Genomic DNA, 20591 nt, shown 5'->3' with positions numbered 1-20591 from the left:
TTTAATTGGAGGCAAAATACCAGTTTCCCAAAAGCGGGATGAAAGTTGGATATTGAATTGGTAGCAGGTTAAAAGTGGGTTGTGGTTCCTTTTGGCAATTTACAGGAATTTATTTTGACTCCACAAGCATTTAGTGCATATTCATCAAGATACATGTCCACCAGATTATACTGTACTTTGCAATTAAGCTGGCAGCAAATGAGAATCAAGTGGTTTCAGATTCATGACTGGTGAAAGGTGGAGTGCAGCAGGCACTCTTCCTAGTGGGTGCTGCTTTTCCTGGAAGTGGAAATTTGTTGCACCAGGGGAGAAGAGGCTGAGATGTTGCACTGAGCTCAGGTGGCCGCTATCAAGGGAGGTTGAGGCATGGGTGCCCATGGAAGGGAGGGTTGGTGGCTGTTGAGGAAGGTCGGGAATGGCTGTCTGTGTAAGGGAGGGTGAGACTCCTGCACCCAGGACTTTTAAATAATGATGTGGCAAAGGAGAGAAACCAGCAGAGAGTGGCCCCAAGCCAGACATAGTAATGGCAATAAGGACAACTAATGACATCAGTAGAGGGTCAAGAAACTCAGGCTGCTGGCAACCAGTGGTCAGTGCAACATTGAGCAATGATACATAACAATGTACTGCGCATGGAGTAACCACCTACAAATGTCAAAGAAACAATGTCAAAGACATTTGAGGATAACATGGCAGTCAGCCTTTAACTTTCCCAGGAAGACCTACTGCCCCATGGAATGGGAAGCAATCAGATGCCAGAAGTCACCACCATCAAAGCCTCACACATTTCTGACTTGGAGGGAATCACACATGACTCAGTTACACATGCTCCAATCCCCGCAAGACCTCGCTAAGAACTCTACATGTTCACCTGCAAAATATGATTTGCCTCTTCTGAGGGGTAATAAGGGACTGGCTCTGCTGAAACTGGCTCTCCATGGCAGTGGCCAAACTCTCCATGGTGAAGCCATGTGCTCAAAAGCCAAAGCCATGACAGAACCCATGACTTGGATGGACATCTCTACCATTCACTCAAGGCTGTTCATAGTATCTGGCACTTCTGCCAGATGTTCCCCTGCCTATTACTGCACGGCCAGCAGGTTTCTTGTGGCCATTCCCAGAGGCATGTCATTAGTATGGGACTCAGCTTGGGCCTGGTCTCCAGTCCTCTGAGTGTTAGAAATCTTGGCTGTCACATCCTCCATCAGCTGCTGGGATGTGCCTGTGATGTGTTCACCAGACTGTGACCCTGAGCCTATTTGTGAACAGATTCCCATTGAGATGACTGTCCCTGCGCTAGCGGAAAGTGCATGGGTTTGATGTGATGGTACATCCTCGAAGTGTTCTGTAACATTATCCTCAAAGGTGGAATTCTGGATTTCAGGACTGTAGACTGAGAGGACCTGAATTGGAGGTCACAAAGAATTAGCTTGAGGTAATGTGCAATCCCATTTCCCAGAGCAGAGCCATGCTCCAGATTGGAGACATCCTTATTCTGTTGGCTTGACAGTCGGCCTCAACATCCTCGGTTATTCAGCATTATCCCTGCTCCCTAGCCAATTTAATCACCTCTGCAGGAGTCAGTGCCACTAGTCCTTGACTGTTCTGTGATGTTGTGCGAACCTTTGTCCTGCAGGCAGACAGGGCGGACTGTCATCTCAAAAACCAGCAATCCGCTTTTAGAGTTTGCAGCTAACGTCACCTCTTTGGAAGTGTTCCACACATACACACACTTACAATTGAAGGAGAGCCTGCAGCAAGGGATTGCTAAACGATGGGGCCACTCGTTCTCGGCACAGATTTTAGTCAAAAGCAGGTGGTTGCAACAGTAGTTGCAGCTTTCTAGATTGTGGGCTGGGGGGGGGGGAAAGAGAGAGAGAGAGAGAAGAGGGAGACTCAAACCAGCCATTTACAGCAGCATTGAACTATCAAAATGTCCACTCATACAGCCAGACGGATGCTGTTGGATTGCAGGGAGTTGATGACTGTCCGAATATCTTTTAAATGTAGTGCCTGGACCTCCAGCCGAGTGATGGAATGGCAGGGTTCCTGACAATGACGATAATTTTCAATTCCACTCTGGCCACAGAAGAGGTGGTGGTGGACTGGAGGATAGCCAATGTGGTACCATTATTAAAGAAGGGAGAAAGGGAGAAACCAGGAAACTACAGGTCAGTCAGCCTAAGCTCAGTGGTGGGGAAACTATTGGAGGCAACTCTGAGAGTCAGAATTAATCTGCATTTGGCGAGGCAGGGAACAATAAAGAACAGTCAGCATGATTGTTTTAAGGAAAGGTCATGTCTGACCAACTCGAATGAATTTTACAAAGAAGTGGCCAGATGTGTATATGATGGCAATGCATTGGACGGCGTCCACTTGGACTTCAGCAAGGCTTTTGATAAGGTCCCACATGAGAGACTGATAGCGAAGGTAAGAGCCCATGGGATTCAAGGACATTTGGCAAATTGTATCCAGAATTGGCTGAGTAGCAGGAATCAGAGGGTGACGGTCAAGGGGTGCTTATCTGCCTGGAAGCCTGTGTCCAGCAGGGTCCCCAGGGATCAGTGTTGGGGCCCTTGCTCTTTATGGTTTATATAAATGACTTAGACATGAATGTAGTTTGTTTGATCATTAAGTTCGCAGATCATACAAAAATTGGTGGGGTGGAAAATAGGAGGAGGATAGCCTCAGATTACAGGAAGGTATAGACGGGTTGGTCAGATCGGCTGATCAGCGACAAATGGAATTGAATCCAGATAAGTGAGAGGTGATGCACTTGGGTAGGACAAACAAGGCAAGGGAATACATGATTAATGGCAGGACCCTGGGAAGCACTGTGGATCAGAGGGACCTTGGTGTGCATGTACACTTGTCCCTTAAGTTAGCAGAGCAAATAGATACCGTGGTTAAGAGGCATATGGTATACTTGCCTTTATTAACCGAGGCATAGAGTTTAAGAGCAGGGCGGTAATGCTGGAACTGTATAAATTGCTGGTTAAGCCACATCTAGAGTATTGTGAGCAGTTCTGGAATCCACATTATATCCACTGGAAAGGGGCAGAGGAGGTTTAGATCATAGATTTTACAGGATGTGCCTAGGCTGGAGAGTTTTAGTTATGACGAGAAATTGGATATATTGGGGCTGTTTTCCTTGGAGCAGAGGAGACTGGGGGGGCGGGGGGGGAAGAGAGAGAGAGAGAGAGAGCATGATTGTGATGTATAAAATTATGAGGGGCACAGATAGAGTGGACAGGAAGAAACCTTTCCCCTTTGTGGAGGGATCAATGACCAGGGGCCATAGATTTCAGGTAAGTGGCAGGAGGTTTTGTGGGAATGTGAGGAAAAGCTTTTTCAGCCAGAGGGTGGTGGAAATCTGGAACTCATTGCCTGAAAGGATGGTGGAGGTAGAGACCCTCATAATATTTAAGTAGTATTTAGATCGCACTTGCGATCCCCGGGGCATACAAGGCTAGAAAATGGGATTAGAAGATTAGAAGTAGTTAGGTGATTCATTTTGACTGGCACACATAGGCTGAAGGGCCTTTTCTGTGCTGTAAACCTCTATGCCTGTAACATTACATTCTGCAGTCTCTCCGTCCTTCCCGCTGTACGGTATGCGTTGTCTACATAGCATGCCTGCCTGCCCCTTCTACATGATTGGCTGGACTCCTCCTCAGCTCGGTATACAATTGCCTGGCCATTTTGTGGATTGTCACTTCTCGTCGAGCGTCCCGACGTCAGGACACTATTGCAAGATTCCTCCAATTAATTTGGTTTCTCTCTCCCCAGCTGCTGGCTGATGTTAAGTATTTTCAGCATTTTCTGTTATTACTTCAGTTTTCCAGCATTTTGCTTTGAGTTTTTCTATACTTTATTTTGTTTATTTACTTCCAATAAAGGCACTCATAATCCACAGATAACATATATAGATCCACAATCATCCAGAGAATAATGGAATTGCCTCATTAATTCTGTCATCTACAGAGAGTAACAGTATAACAGATACAAATGTGGTTCCCTGGCTTATTCAAATCAGTACTATGATATCAGTGATATTTTTAAAGCTGTCTTATTTCTTGGACAAATCACCCCTAACTGAAGCTAAATGTTTTATTTTTGTTTGTTCTCAGTGTCTGCCCTTCCCCTTCCTCCACAATAATAATGGGCAGTGGACAAATGATTCTTGAGCATTTTTGCCCTTGTTCTAGTTTCTAGAAGATGTGTGAGGTGATGGTGATCAGATATAACTTTTAGCTCTCTCCTTAAAAACAAACTATCCTTAGCTAATAACTCCAACATGATCAGAAACTCTGAACGTGTAAATCACAGAAAATATATATAAATCAGAAAACTCCATACAACAGCAGTAGGCACGAGAAAAAGTGAGGGTCAATTGGAACTTTTGATCTGGCTGCATGACAGCAGGGGGGGGGGGGGGGGAGAAAGAGTTCTGAGAGAGTTCTGTGACTGAAATGAAAATCGCTTATCGTCACGAGTAGGCTTCAATGAAGTTACTGTGAAAAGCCCCTAGTCGCCACATTCCGGCGCCTGTTCGGGGAGGCTGGTACGGGAATTGAACCGTGCTGCTGGCCTGCCTTGGTCTGCTTTAAAAGCCAGCGATTTAGCCCAGTGTGCTAAACCAGCCCCCTGGCGGGGAGAGAGATTGAAAAGCAGGGACTGTAGAGTTATGAGAGTGGAAAAGACATGTGCAACCAGTGAGTCTTGTAGTGCAAATTCCTGCCATTGCATATATCACAGAAGTATGCTACTTAGTATTAACTTTTCAATTTTAACATTCTTCATTAAAAATGCTGCAATGTTTTGAATGTTTATGGGCAACAATACCAAACGCCCCAAATACTTAATCTATGCTATCAAACCAAAACAACTTTACACAATAATGGAGTAGATCAAGTCATGGTTCATATTTTAATTCATCATAATTATTCCTTTCTATAAGGTCATATTTGAACTTTGATTTGATTTTTTATTGTCACATGTATTAGTATACAGTGAAAAGAATTGTTTCTTGCATGCTATACAGGCAACGCTTACCGTACATAGGGAAAGGAGAGACTGCAGAATGTAATGTTAACAGTCATAGCTAGGGTGTAGACAAAAGACCAACATAATACGAGGTAGGTCCATTCAAAAGTCTGATGGCAGCAGGGAAGAAGCGGTTCTTGAGTCGGTTGGTACGTGACCTCAAACTTTGGTATCTTTTTCCTGACGGAAGAAGGTGGAAGAGAGCATGTCCGGGGTGTGTGGGGTCCTTAATTATGCTGGCTGCCTTTCCGAGGCAACGGGAATTGTAGACAGAGTCAATGAATGGGAGGCTGGTTTGCATGATGGATTGGGCTACATTCACAATCTTTTGTAGTTTCCTGCGGTCTTGGGCAGAGCAGGATCCATACCAAGCTGTGATACAACCAGAAAGAATGCTTTCTAAAGTGCATCTGTAAAAGTTGGTGAGAGTTGTGGCTGACATGCCAAATTTCCTTAGTCTTCTGAGAAAGTAGAGTCATTGGTGGGCTTTCTTAACTATAGTGTCGTCATAGTGGGACCAGGACAGGTTGTTGGTGATCAAGCCACCTAAAAACTTGAAGCTCTCGAACCTTTCTACTTCGTTCCCATTGATGTAGACAGGAGCATGTTCTCCAGTACACTTCCTGAAGTCGATGACAATCTCCTTTGTTTTGTTGACATTGACGGAGATTATTGTCATCGCACCAGTTCACCAGATTCTCTATCTCATTCCTGTACTCTGTCTCGTCATTGTTTGAGATCACCACTACTGTGGTGTCATCAGCAAATTTGAAAATCGAGTTGGAGGGGAATTTGGCCTCAGTCATAGGCGTATAAGGAGTATAGTAGGGGGCTGAAGACACAGTCTTGTGGGTCACCGGTGTTGAGGATGATCGTTGTGGAGGTGTTGGTGCCTATCCTTACTGATTGTGGCCTGTGGGTTAGGAAGTTCAGGATCCAATCGCAGAGGGAGGAGCCGAGGCCCACGCCACGGAATTTGGAGATAAGTTTTGTAGGAATAACGGTAATGGTGTTGAAGGCTGAGCTGTAGTCAATAAATAGGAGTCTGACATACGTGTCTTTGTTATCTAGGTGTTCCAGGGTTGAGTGCAGGGCCAGGGAGATGGCATCTGCTGTGGACCTGTTTTAGCGGAAGGCGAACTGTAGTGGATCAAGGCAATCAGGGAGGCTGAAGTTGATCAGTGCCATGACTAACCTTTTGAAGCACTTCATAATGATGGATGTCAGAACCACTGGACGATAGTCATTAGTCGGCTGCACGCTGCTCGGCTTTTCTTGGGTACAGGGATGATGGTCATCTTCTTGATGCAGATAGGGACCTCAGATTGTTGTAAAGAGAGGTTGAAGATGTCTGCGAATACCCCCGCCAGCTGAACCGCGCAAGATCCGAGTGCTCGTCCGGGTACCCCATCCGGGCCAGTGGCTTTCTTTGGGTTGACCTTCGAGAAGGCTGCTCTGACATCTGCAATGGTGACTTTGGATACAAGTTCATCCGAGGCTTCTGAAGTGGAGGACCCCTTGCTCAAAGTATGCATAGAATGCGTTGAGCTCATCGGGGAGGGTGCATTGGAGCCGCCGATTTTACATGCCTGCATCTTGTAGCCCATTATGTCTTGCCGACCTAGCCATAGTTGGCAGGGGTCCGTGTGGCTAACCTGGGATTTGAGCTTGGTCTGGTACTGTCTTTTTGCATCTTTGATGGATCTCCTTAGATCATATCTGGCTTTCTTGTATAGGTCAGGGTCGCCTGGCTTGAACGCCTCAGATCTAGACTTCAGCAAACAGTGCATATCCCTGTTCATCCAGGGTTTCCGGTTGGAAAACACGCGGGTTTGCTTTTTTGGCACACAGTCTTCTACACACTTACTAATGAAGTCAGTTACTGTAGTGGCGTATCTGTTCAGGCTGGTCGCAGAATTTTTTAAAAACTGACCAGTCCACTGACTCTGAGCAGTCCTGTCGGAAATCATCTAATTTCTCAGACCAACTTGGCCATATATACCCTCGCATTTTACTATACTGCAGTTATAAGATAGCATCACTGTCATTCTTCTTTTGCAAATTCGTAATAATAGCTGCAGCTGAATATTTGTTATGATTCACATGTTTATGCAATTTAATGCGTGTCAGTATCATTCAGCCTCACTTATTACATTTGCCTCATTAGGCAATGTATTTACTGAAGTACCCAATTAATGAAAGACAGTGTGTCATTATTACTTGCACTGTGTAGCTATACACTGAAAATGTGAGCCAAGATAAAACACCAATTGTACAGGCTTTTAGAATTATTTGTTTACCTGTTCAGAGGTTTTATAGAATGCAACAGAGGCATTGACAAGTTTCAAACGATCTTCCATCTTTAGCATGAGCTGTTGCCAATTGGAAGCCACCTTCTCTGCGCATTCCCGAATCATTTCCATATCATAGTGATTGGCCTGCAGCATGCCTTCTGCTTTCTGCTGCACTTGAAGTGCACTTTGATGGGTTTTCTTTTACAAAGAAATTATAGGAAAGTCAGAAATTATTTCAAACTTCAAGTCCATCCATTAAATTTGTGTAAGCAGAACTAAACAGTATAATAGTTCAAAAAAAATTGCTGTTTAAATGTACCTTATCAATTACTACAATAGCTTCTGCTCTTAACTAACTACATCTGTCGCCAAACTCAGACAACAGTTTGTTGATGTTCCATCCTATCCACATCATCGTTATCTGGCATTTACTCTGGACTCCTTCCTTTTACCTCCTATTTACCATCAGGTTTTTATGACTCAAAATGTTTACAGAACCAGGCCGATGTAATTTGAGCTTTTCCTGAATCCATTTGTAATGCTCCTGCGAAGCGGTCCGGAACATTTTATTTTAAACAAGGTACTATACAAATAGGTTGCTCCTGGTGTTATCTTTGAGGTATTACAATTAACATGTTGCAGACATGCTTTTAAATAATTAAAGGCAGAACTTGCATTTTGGAGAAAATTTGATAACACTGCAAACAATCTTTGAAAACAAATATTTCAAGTACTAATACAAAGCAAATCCAACTCACCAAATTTGCTTAATGTATTTTTAAGTAGTTACTGGTAATTTAAAAATGATTAAAAGTCAGCAACTTTTATTTTGGGGGACAGATTTTAGTAACTAACTGTCACAAATTAATTTGAATATCTATGGTTCATTACTAATACCTCGTTAGAACAGCCAAGGGGCCACATGGCTCTTTGGTCCTCAAGATTGGCAAAGTGCAATGTTCAGTGTACTCTGCTATAATGCAAAAAGTGCATGCTAGATGAGATCAGTCAGTACGGTGTGTGTGTGTGTGTGGGGGGGGGGGGGGGGGGCTGTAGACCAAATGCTTATCCAGTAGATTTCACATTGTAATGCCAATTTTTATCAGCTGGTGCCAGAATTTTGCAATCTTTTATCTGAAAATGTGAGAATCAATAGAACATTTCCCACTATTCCCTAGATGATGAGTCAATGAGCTTCTCATTTCAGCTGTAAGTTGCATAAATGTCCAACAAATAAATATCAGAAGGCAAGTCATCAAATGTTACGGAAATGCACCTCCTAGCTTAGGGAGCAAAATGTGCATCAGCAAAAATCTTGTAGTTGGCCACTGCTCTGCTCTCAGCCAGATGTGTACTGTGAAAAACATAGGAAAAAGGATGGAAAGAAAAAAACGAGGAAAGAATGAAGACCCCTGTGATGGAGATAATGCTAACTTCCAGGTCCAGGGAAGCACGATGGCGCAGTGGGTTAGCCCTGCAGCCTCACGGCGCTGAGGTCCCAGGTTCGAACCCGGCTCTGGGTCACTGTCCGTGTGGAGTTTGCACATTCTCCCCGTGTTTGCGTGGGTTTCGCCCCCACAACCCAAAGATGTGCAGGCTAGGTGGATTGGCCATGCTAAATTGCCCCTTAATTAGAAAAAATGAATTGGGTACACTAAATTTATTTTTTTTAAACTTCCAGGTCCAAGCTGTTAACAAGCATTCCCACAGCCGTGGAAAATTAAACCAGTTTACTCTCTCAAACATCATCAGATAATCTACATTGCGCAAATAAAAATAACTTGTTTGTACTACTCCCAATATCCAACAGCCTGAGCTGTTTATTGAATTACAATGAATGCTCTTAAAGAGAGCTTGAACCAGGTAAAGAATAAACAAATATAAAATGTTTCAGAGATTAGGAAAATCATCAGCTAACTCACTTAATATGTTTCTGATACTGATTTCCGTGGAAGAATCCCCAATCTACCCATGGCTAGACAAGCAATTAAATTTATTGTGCAAAATATTTATATTTCTTTCATTATAGATACATGTGTACCTGAGTTAAAATGGAATTCAATATTTAAGGTTTCTCTGCACGTAATAAATATCTCCTTTTGATCATTTTAACCGAGTAGCTAGAAAATGTAAATTGCTACCACAGAGTATAGATGCACTTAAGGGGAATCGAGATAAACATGAGCAAGAAAGGAATAAAATAGTATTTTGAAAGGGTGAGCTGAAATAGAGTGAGAAAAGGTTCATATGAACATAATCACCAGTGTGGGTCAGTTGGGGTGAACACAGTACACAGCAATGAAACAGTTTATGTAAGTGTTCCTATTATATAGCAAATATATTGTTATTGCTTTTAGTACTCATCAGGAGGGAAATGAGACAATGATAACAAGATAAAGCTCTCCAGCAGAATGAATCCTGTGAACAAATACAACCCACTGAGGAATAAGTAGGATCAATGGAGCTCCATTTACCGGAGTAAAAACAGCAAAGTTTGCTCTTGGTACTAACCCCCTTGAAAGTTACTTATAAGAGTGATAGCATGTCTAAACTATTTCTGATAATTTCCCACTTGCAGCCCTCATTTCAAGGCATATACAGGCTCTGAAGGTAAAAAGAGGTATTTTTGCACAATATTGTTTTCCCCCTGCTCATCAACAACATTCACAGAATACCTCTATTTGCCCTAAGACCTTTATTAGATACCAAGACCAAGAAAGAGAGATTTGAGAGGTGATGAAAGATGAAAGAGAGGGTCATTGAGGAGAATCTTAGAAAGGGGAAAGGTGAAATTGTTTGGGGGGAAATTTAGAGACTGGAACATAGATGACTGAAAGCACATGTCATGTTAGAGAGATATTAGGAACTTGGATCCAGAAATGGGGTCCAAGATGTAGTAGGCAATTTAGCGGTTAAAAAGACTGCTAGCAGCAGAGTTAAAGGGATACAATAACAGTCTGAGTTACCTTGTCCCATTCAGTCTTAACCTCTTTAGTGGGAATATACAGGATGCATTCAACCAGGATGATCCACTCAAGACCCATTGTCAAACGGGACAACCTTGTTTGACCAGTCATCAGCCCATCACAGAGTCTGATGAACTATTTGTCCATCAATGGTAGGTTAGTTGGACATAAATAGCAGAGCTCTGTTCCTTTGTATGAACTGGAGTGGGCAATCAGCCAAGATAACGAGAACAGAGACTGGAACCAGAGTAACTGTATTTCGGAGGATGGGGTGGGGAGGAGATTACAGAATACAAAGGGACAAGATCATTTAAAAGCAAGAACACAAATCCAAATGAAATCTTGGTGAACTGGATGGATAGATGGATGTTGTGTCATGATGAAAACAAATCCACATCAGAACTTAACCATTCTCTTTTGGTTTGACAAGAGCTAATACTTGGAGAAAAAGATCATTTTAAACCACGTGAGACAAAATACGTTTTTTGACAAAAAAGTTTAACTAGGGAAGTCTCTAAATTGCTCTGAGACACATTTAAAGCTCTTCAAAATACTATAAAATATTATTGCTAGAAGCTACTGTACCTCAATAGCATGTTGGAACTGCTCATGCTCACGCTGTAGCTGCTCAGCTTCCTGAAGTGAGCTGGCAGTGATGAGGCCTGCATTTAGCATGGATTCTCCATTCCGAATCCAACCCAGTACCTGCAACAACAAATATTGTTAATAATATACATTGAGGTTTCAAGTTGTCAAAGAGCTGGGCTTTAAGGAGGGACCTAAAGCAGGCGCAGGAGCTTGAGCGATTTAGGGAGGACATTTTTGAGCAAGCGGTTTAGATCGCTGAATACACACTTACCTAAGGTAAAGGAAGGGAGGATGAATGTACAAGACAATATTGGGAAGGTCAGCAACACACTGTTAATCCCACTAGCACCAAGATGTATTGCTTTAAGTTAAGCTTCAGAATGATGTGGATCACTTTAATTAAATTTTAAACTGCATGACAAATTTTAAACTGCTGATCATCTACTTTAGTATCAGCATGAAGTATGCCATATTTACCATATGACCTGTGAACAAAATGCAAATTCACAACAAGAAAACATTTCCAGCTGCTAATCCCTCCATTGCAAAACTCTAATATAAATGGGAGCATATGTTGAGAAGTATGTGAGCTTACACACAGAATACATTACACTAAAATTGAAAGTGCACCAGTTCAGGTCATATAAAGTGACTACTAGCTGCTCACAGCATGGTTCCATCTGTGGCACCCAGGTTTGAAAATCCCTCCAGTTCAAATGCAGCAGAGCTGGAAGATTTTTCGCAGAATAAGTTCAGGCAGTCTCAATTGAGTTGCTTAGGAGTTTTGGATCTGAATGTCCAGAGCTGTCCATAATTTTGCAATAAATTAGCAATCTCATTCATACCATTGGAATGGTTGCTTTGAGAAACATGCGGTGAACTCAATCATTAAAAACCTCATTGCAGCCTTGGTCTGGACATGAGGGGAAACAAGAGTTGAATTTCAGAAATAAGTTAAAAGTGACTGCCTTTGACATCATGGTAGCATTTGATCGGAGCTCTAGCAAAATTGAGGTCAATGGGAATCGGGGGAAGACTCTATACCTAGCATAAAAGATGGCATTTGTGTTTGTTGGAGGCCAATCATCTCAACACTTGGACATCACTGCAGGTGTACCTCTGGGTTGTGTCCTTGGACCAACCATTATGTTTTTCTTTCACAGGACGAGTGCGTCAGGGCCAAGGCCAACATTTGCTGACCTTCTCTAATTGCTCTTGAGAATCGATAATTTGCTTCCTCCTTGAAACTCTGCAGTAGGTACAGGGGCAGCGGTGTTAGGGAGAGACTTTCAGGGTTTTGACCAAGCAATAGTGAAGAAATGCTGGTATAGTTTTAAGTTAGGATGGCGGATTGTGACTTGGAGGGAAAATGTAGCTTGTGTTGTTTCCATGTGTCTACTTCTGTCCCATGGAAGAATAAAAAGAACATACAATAATTCAAATTTTTAATTTGTCTTGGCGAGTGTATTAGCGTTAAGCAACAAAAATTGGCATTTTTTCAGTGATGGTTGCCCAATGTTAGCATCATGATTTCCCAGGTACGAAGGTGTGCAACCGTTGCCACCACAGAATGGCAGCTCCTAATCGAAGACAATGTGCAATTTCCAGTATCATCCCACGTGAATGCTGCACTCTCATCAAAATCAATTATGGCATTTTGGTCATAATAATCATGCAAAGCACCCTCAATTCTAACCTGTTTGACCTCAGCTTGTAAGTGCCTCAGTTGCACACATTGCTCCAAATGCCGACGGTGCTGCTCCGCAGTGAGGTCCAGTTCCTGCTGTTTCTCGTGAAGAAACTCCAACAGGTCCTGCACACGGGTTGCCATGTCGACATCTCGGTCACAGGTTAACTCAACACCTAAAAGATAACAGTAAATACAAAACATATTTGAACTTTGTATTTATTCCCTCCTCAACTCAAAGCACTGACCCCTTAACTAATTACAGTATTAATCATTTAGGTTTCTAGTTCATCTTCTCCAAATTATTACATTGTTCTTTGACCTAGAGGAAGTATATATAGTCTAATGGCTTCTAAGATTTTTATCAGCACCTTTGTGCTCAGTGTTAACAGGCTCACAAGAGCAACCCACTATTATGCTCTGATCCTGGCAAGAAGCTGTGTTACTTATTATCTATCCCAAACAATCTGCTGAGATAAAGAATTCACAGCTAAAATGCTGGCCTTTTATGGAGATCTAATTGCTATCTGTGTCAGGCAGTGCAGGTTAATATTGTGCTCACTGAAAATCCTATAAGCCTTTTCAACTTGCACACCTTCCAATATGTTGTGCCATGGCATCTGGATGGGAGCTGACACCAATAACTTAGGGCAATTTCTTAGTCTCAACAATACATAAGCTGCTTTTCTCCAGGGAGGGAAAATCTAAGGGACAGGCATTCTGACCACCTTTCTGTATTTTCTAGTGGCCAGGTAAAAACCGGAGTTGTGCTGGAGGTCATCCTTCCAGTTGGGAAAATACACAATACCTTTAACCTATGATAAACTATAAAATATTCAAACAAAGTAAATGAGCGTTGCTCTTTTCGTTATTAAGTAGAAGCTCGAGTCATAATCGGGTACTGGTTTAACATGAACGTCTAAGAAATCCTCATGTCGGTCTGACGAATGTGATATAAAATAGTTACTTTAGAGATATTAGTTACTGTAATGTAGAGATAGGCCAGTCTCATTCTGGTGAGTTCACAGACAAAGGATTTCAGACCACATGGCAAAGCAAGGAGGAGGTGTGTCCACCAAAGGAGGAGAAAAGGATGCTGGGTAATTGGGGCCAGAGGAAGGGATTGGAAGTGAGCCAATTAGAGTGTACGGGTAGGTCAGGAGGGGTATAGGATGACCTATGGGAATCGTGTATGTGAAACTTGATGCCTTTTGTGTTAATAGTAGAGATATCTTTGTCCTACAGACTCACTTGATTCCAGAGGTGTACGAAGCAAGATGTGCTTTGTACTTGCTGTGAATTGAGAAAGGCTTGCAAGTCAAATAAAATAACTAATGCTGTACCTGCAAATCCATCTCGACTTTTATTGAGGCCAGACTGACGGGTAAAGAAATTTGGAATTTGTCAGGTCTTTGTCATCTCTACACCGTGGCTATTCTGAGGCTCTCCTGGCCTGCCTACCAACTCCATAAGCTTCAGCTCATCCAACTATATATGAGTATCCAATTGAAAATATTGGTCAGTGTGGACACAATCTAATCCCTTCATTATTTTATAGCTCTCAATCTACAGTTCCTATGCTGTATTGTTCTTTGTTCAATGAAATAGTCTCTGAGTTTGGAGTTAAAACGCACTCAGTGGTGCATACCTGAGGCCTGTACTTCATTCACATACTGGAGTAATTCCTGCCCCTGATGGATGACGTCAAAAGTCAAGTTATTCATGGTTAGAGCTTTATCAGCGTGGTGCTGCAACCTCTGTTCGGCAAGGGTCAAATCTTCGGTGTCAAAGTCATTCATCTGTTGGGACAGCTCATCATTCCAAGACTCGAGGTCTGAAATGATCTGAAAGAAGCAAGCCATCATAATTTATGGAAAACTATGCTGAACTGGTGCACTGATGTGATGAAATCTCCATCAGGAAGGAACACTTCCAACATGAACATCATCAGTTTAGCATTAAAAACATTGTCACAGAGACTCGGGTTTACATACAGTATTAATACATAATGTTGGAAATACAATGTTCTGTATTAAAACAAAATAAGAAATGAACACTGAGTTTCAATACATAATATTTTTAGGCAAAAACAGAAAAAAGATTCAGTAAAAAAAACACCAATTACTACAGCTTTCATTTATACACTTGCTCAGTCTCAAGATAATCAAGTCAAATTGGATAATTTATCAGTTCTTAGTTGAAACAACTTAAATTGCACTAATGTTCATTTATGAAGGTCAACATTAAGATTATCGGTTATTAATAGAAGTTACATTTTCAAAGTAACCACTTAATTATCGAGATTTGGCATTATCTAAATTATAAAAGTGTTATTTTATTTAAACTACCGTAATTTCACAAAATAACCTTCACTATAATGGAGACATAACTTCAAATTTAAATTCTATTATCCATATAATATTTTAAATTCCCAATCCTGGCATGTACAAACATGCCCTCTGGTCTAAACTCTGCGGCACAAGATGCAGATGCTCATATTTTTTCATTGGCTATGTAGCCAACTTGTGGTAAAACCTATCAGCTTGGGTCTTATACCTACTCCAGCATTTTTTCTAACAAAATTTATTTTATGAACTCTGCAAATATGTGGCAAAAATAAAACCACTGGGTTTGAAACCTAGGGCTACAGAAAATAACTGAACAGAAAGGGGGGGGTCATTTTCCACCTCACATCACTATCGGTTACCTGACGTAGTTCACCTGACCATTGTCCAATGAAAAGCGAGAAATCTGAATCCCAGGTTAGACAAGACATTGGTGCAGTAGGCCATTCGGGTCTGCTCCGCCATTCAATGAGACCATGACAGATCTGATAAGATAATCCTCAATACCACATTCCTGCCTTCACCCCAAAACCATTGATTCCCTTACTGATTAAAAATCTGTCTATCGCAGCCTTGAACATACTTAATGGTCCAACATCTACAGCCCTCTATGGCAAACAATTCCACAGGTTCACTACCCTCAGAGAAGAAATTTCTCCTCATCTCAGTTTTAAATGGGCAATCTCTTACTCTGAGATTATGCCCTCTGATCCTAGACTCTACCCTGTTAAGCTCCTTGAGAGTCGTATATGACTCAATGAGGTCGCCTCTCAGTCTTCTGAACTCCAATGAGTACAGGTTCAATCTACCCAACCTCTCCTCACAAGAAAATCCCTCCATACCGAGGATCAATTTAGTGAACCTTCTCTGGGCTGCCTGCGACATCAGTGTACTTTTCCTTAGATAAGGGGACCAAAACTGTTCACAGTATTCTAGCGGCGGTCTAACTAGTGCCTTGTATAGTTTTAGCAAGACTTCCCTATTTTAATACTCCAATCTCTTGGAAATAAAGGTCAACATTCCATTTGTTTTCCCTATTACCTGCTGAACTTGCATGCTAGCTTTTTGTGATTTATGCAAGAGGAGCTCCAAATTCCTTTGTGCTGCATCTTTCTCCATTTAAATAACATTCACTTCCATTATCTTCCTACCGTGCATAACTTCACATTTTCTTGCATTATATTCCATCTGCCAACTTTTTGTCCACTCACCTAACCTGTCTATATCCCTCTGCAGACTGTGTCATCCTCACCACTTGCTTTCCCACCTGTTTTTGTGCCATCTACAAGGTTGCTGCAGTAAAGTTGAAACATTTACTCTAAATGTCAAAAAGGAAAGTTAGCCCAATGCCACTCTATGAATTACGTTCAATTATCCATAATTTTCTATAAATACTAGAAATAGACACTGACTGCTAATTCATATTTACATACTCACGATAAACACTGATTCACTCACCCTTACAGATGAACTTCACAATCACCTGATTACACGTACAACACACAGTCCAATCCATTGCCACGCTTACAAATTCTTACCTGTAAACTGCAGGGAAATTGGAACTGGCCAACCTTCTGCAAAAAGAGTCACATTTATAACCCAGACACAGATGTAACATGAATTACAGCCAGATGGTTCATTTTGTATAACCATGAGAGTTAGTTTTGTGAAATTACGGTACTATTCTGAAAGGCAGTACAATTGACTGAAAATATTTTTTGATTGGCATTGATTCTAACATACACAGAGTAATTGGTGTGTTAAATTATTACGTATTTTATCTTCCTTTCCAATCTTTCCTCATCTTTTTCTGCAACTATTAACTCTTATTGCAGCATTGTTCCTCACAATTTGAGTGTCCTGTAGCATATCACCCATTATCAACATTCTTCTCATGTCAGTAGATGCATGTGCCTATTGGTAAACTATTTGATGGTAGAGGACACGAGAACCGAATTTTGGTACCGCCCAGCATTCAAACATGTATTTTCTCAGTAAAATCACCATTCAGTCTGGAAACCGTGACTAAGATATTAAAGCCAATTATAATTGGCATAAACCAGGGGTTAAACCTATGATTTTCTGGTCAGAATACTTCTATAGCATCAGGGTCATATTTCCTTCTTGAACTATTAGCAACATTACATTATTTTGAACACCATTAAAAAAATGCCCTTCATTTGCGAATCAATGCTCCTAAAAATGTCATGCAATCTGTTCACTATTCCTTTAAGTTTGAAGGCAAAGTTGTAGCCATTGTTTTGTTTTTGTGCAGTTATGGCATTGAGGAGAGAAGGGCAAGGACAAAGAAAAGAGTAATAGTTAAAACAGATATTGGCCATCTTCTCTTCAAAGCCATTTCCTGACCAACTGCAGAAAGCAAAGTTCCACAGGCGACTAGGAATAATACATGAAATGCGTTGACTCGATATTTCTACAAGGACAAATAAAACTGATTCTCTTTTCAATCGTTCTACTTGTTTTGTAGGCATACCCTGATTTCTACTGGGGATCATTAATTGCACATCATTACACATGCACGTATAGTTCCAAACTGGATTGTTGAAAATGTGCGAAACAAAATATTTAAAAGTTTCACAGCATTAGTGTCGGAGTACATCAACCCACAACAATCTTAATGGAAATATGAACTTGGCCATCAGATAAAAATCCATGCTGACAATTCATTTTCATAAATGAAGAAATTGTGTGACTGAAATTTGATCAGTCAGTTGCGCAGCAACAGTCCATCAGAACCTTTAAAAAAGTAATCGGAGAAACCAATGCTTTTAAAAAGAGTCCAGATTATTATCTCATCCATGTGAGGTGTTTGTTTATTAATAAAACCATATTATGATTGGTCATTCCAGTAATCAAAGTTTACCAATAAAGTTGGGAGAAATTCTTTTCAGTATCAAAAGTTGTTGAATCCCTTAGCTGTAATTTTTGTGAAATCATTTATTATTGCCAGGGCTGGATGCATATAGAATAAAGTTATGAGAAAATTTAAAACAGATAAAGTTTTAAAGATTAGACCCAGGACATACAAGGCTATGGCCAAGTGCTGGAAAATGAAATTAAATTGGTTAGGTGGTTGTTTTTGACCGCCACAGATGCGATGGGCTAGAGGGCCTTTTCTGTGCTGTATGATTCTATGACTACTAGAATTTGTCTGCAGCTGGTTCTGATGTAAAGAGTTATCACTACAGTTTCCTTCGGCGTGCAGAAGATAACTGTTTGAGGGATATATCAGAAAATAACATCTCCAAATGTTACTCTGGTTTAATATGAATCTAAATTGGATTAATTCCATATTTAAAAAATGTTATTTGCCCAATGTTCAATCAATTTGGATAAAGTCTTTAAAAAGAGACCACTAATCTAAGAATTCACAAACCAAGTTAACGATGGACTCCTTTACATATTTGGAAAGCCAAACACATATATGCAAATATTATATGCTAAACACCCATTTGATTTCTCTTTGCATTTACTGAGACATGCACAGAAGTGGCTCAGAGGTGAAACAGATGGCACAGGAAATAATAATTATTGTTGTTGATTGATGCATAGGAGAACTGGAATTAAAGCAGGCTGAAAATTATTTGAGGCAACAGAAACTTGGTACTTTTGACCTCTGAGAAAATGTTGATAAGCAGCTAACTCTAGAGTAAAGGCAGATAAATGAAACAAAGCAAGAAAAATTATGTTTACACGCATCTTGCACATGCTAGGATTAAGAGCTAGAAGTCTGACAGCTGGGAGTGACAGGCAAAACCAAAAATCTCTCTGTCCTTTTGATAATATTATTTAAAAAGTTAAAATTATTTTTTTAGCGCAACGGTAATCAATACACCATTTCACTGAATTTAGCAACTACAGTGTCATCAGTTCTGCATTTTGTCACAATAGTTGCCAGCATAATGATTCAGAGAAACAATATCACAAAGTTTCCAGTATTAGAACTCTCAATTTGTATTTGTTATATTAACAAGTGGAAATATGTGAAACAAAATCAACAGGTTTTCACCCCAAAATTGACAGTCAATTAAATATTCAGGATTAACCACTCGGCAATAAAAGTGACTCAAAATAAGGCAAGTATTTGAGGTATTGGTAAATGTGACTGCAATCCTGTTGAACTTTTGATCACTATGTCATTTGAAGGGAGCCGAGAGAAATTTACCTAATTGGTGCGATAAATAGCGACAATGGTGCTATGTGTCAGCGTTTCCTAAAATGCACCAAGGGCTTGGGATCATCAGTGCCCTGCACCTGCCTTGTGGTGTAGGGGGATGGCATGTACAGCAGAGTAAATGCATTGTACCTTTCTACCGATGAAGGAAAGAAGAAAACCGAAGAGATACAAGCATGAAAATAATTACCCCACGAACTTCAGAGATCGGTAACTTAAATCAGATGTTAAGAAAACCTATATTTTCCTCTACTTGACACCTACATCTATTGCATCCCGTTCAAATACTCGGAGCTGAAGGAAGAGATCCAGTTTGATCTTGCGCTCCTGAAAAAGATCTTCCATCTGAGCCTGGGCTTCATCCAGCTGCTGAAGAACACTCTCTATATGATTAATGGAACTGTTGTGTGGAGTCTTGTTGCTTGAAATGGCAGAATCCCTAACAAGAAGATGACAGTAAAGTAACTGCAGCAGGTAATAGCACAATGATTGAATTCATGATACGTTTTGCAAACAAAACTCTTTAATTCCTTTGAAGTTGGTACTTAGAAGTAAATTAGCTTGTTGACTTTTCCATTTTGCATCCTTTACCCTATCAGTATGATACAAGTATAAACATATTTCAAGTGAGGAACAAACGATAAGTTCTGAAGACAAATACTGAAAGGGGAGGACAAAAAAAGGACAATGGGTGCAAAGACAATTGCAGCTCTTATTTGTTGCTCTCATCTCCACTGGATCTTTCTGCTCAAAATAATTTTTTCGTAGCAGTTCCTGCTTGGGTTTTAGCAACCTCTGACGAATCCTGAGGGATGAAAGCCCTGTACCTGTTCTGATTCTCAGAGTGCCAGCTGTGGTTCAGTTATCTGAAGCTTATGTATTTGCGTCCTGCTCCAGGAAATGGAACAGAGAGACGTGAGCTGGCTCACCAGTGTACTGCAGCACTCCCTCAGCACTATCAAAGGTGCTGCCTTTCAAATGAAGCGCTCAACTGGGAGCTTGTCTACCCTCTCAAATGCACAAGGAAGATCCCATGGCATTATTTTGGAAAAGAGGAGAGTTGTCTCCAGGGTAATCTCTTAAAACATCATCAGCCATTGCAATGCCACTAAATTGCAGCAGTGGTTGCCTGTCAAGAGTTTTGTTCGCTGTAAAGCAGTTGGGGACATCCAGAAGTTGCAAAAGATGCTTTTCAAGTACGGGTCTTTCTTTACTAATTTACTGTTGGGCTCCTCAAACAGTGTTCCGTCCTTGATTCAGATATGCAAAAGAGCTAAAACCTGTTTTAATCAAAAGCCTGAGCATCTGTCTGTGCTGATACGACATTGTCTATACTCCTGATGTGAATCTGATGTGGGATGTTGCTCCAAAGAATGGCCCTTGTTGCAACTATGTTACATCTGTATAACTCAACAATGTCCAACCTCCACCCCTCATGTTTCCTGCTGAAATTGTGAATGGTTATATTTC

General features: G+C 41.0%; 1 protein-coding gene across 8 annotated transcripts in view; it reads right to left on the bottom strand.

Annotated features, from left to right (window-relative positions):
- The window catches only part of LOC140425346 (triple functional domain protein), an 801905-nt gene that overhangs the window by 353527 nt on the left and 427787 nt on the right, over positions 1-20591 (bottom strand). For 7 of the 8 annotated variants that reach the window (XM_072509518.1, XM_072509516.1, XM_072509515.1 and 4 more), the window contains 6 exons: positions 19386-19560; positions 16465-16500; positions 14230-14425; positions 12591-12757; positions 10892-11011; positions 7347-7538 (listed from right to left, as the gene is read on the bottom strand). In XM_072509518.1, coding sequence (XP_072365619.1) covers positions 7347-7538; positions 10892-11011; positions 12591-12757; positions 14230-14425; positions 16465-16500; positions 19386-19560 — 886 coding nt within the window. The remainder of the gene's footprint in view (positions 1-7346; positions 7539-10891; positions 11012-12590; positions 12758-14229; positions 14426-16464; positions 16501-19385; positions 19561-20591) is intronic. The other variant, XM_072509511.1, reaches the window with a different exon arrangement.

Source organism: Scyliorhinus torazame, chromosome 6 (genome assembly GCF_047496885.1).
Source record: "Scyliorhinus torazame isolate Kashiwa2021f chromosome 6, sScyTor2.1, whole genome shotgun sequence".
Classification (NCBI taxonomy): Eukaryota; Metazoa; Chordata; class Chondrichthyes; order Carcharhiniformes; family Scyliorhinidae; genus Scyliorhinus; species Scyliorhinus torazame.
This window is presented reverse-complemented; position numbering and strand designations above follow the sequence as displayed.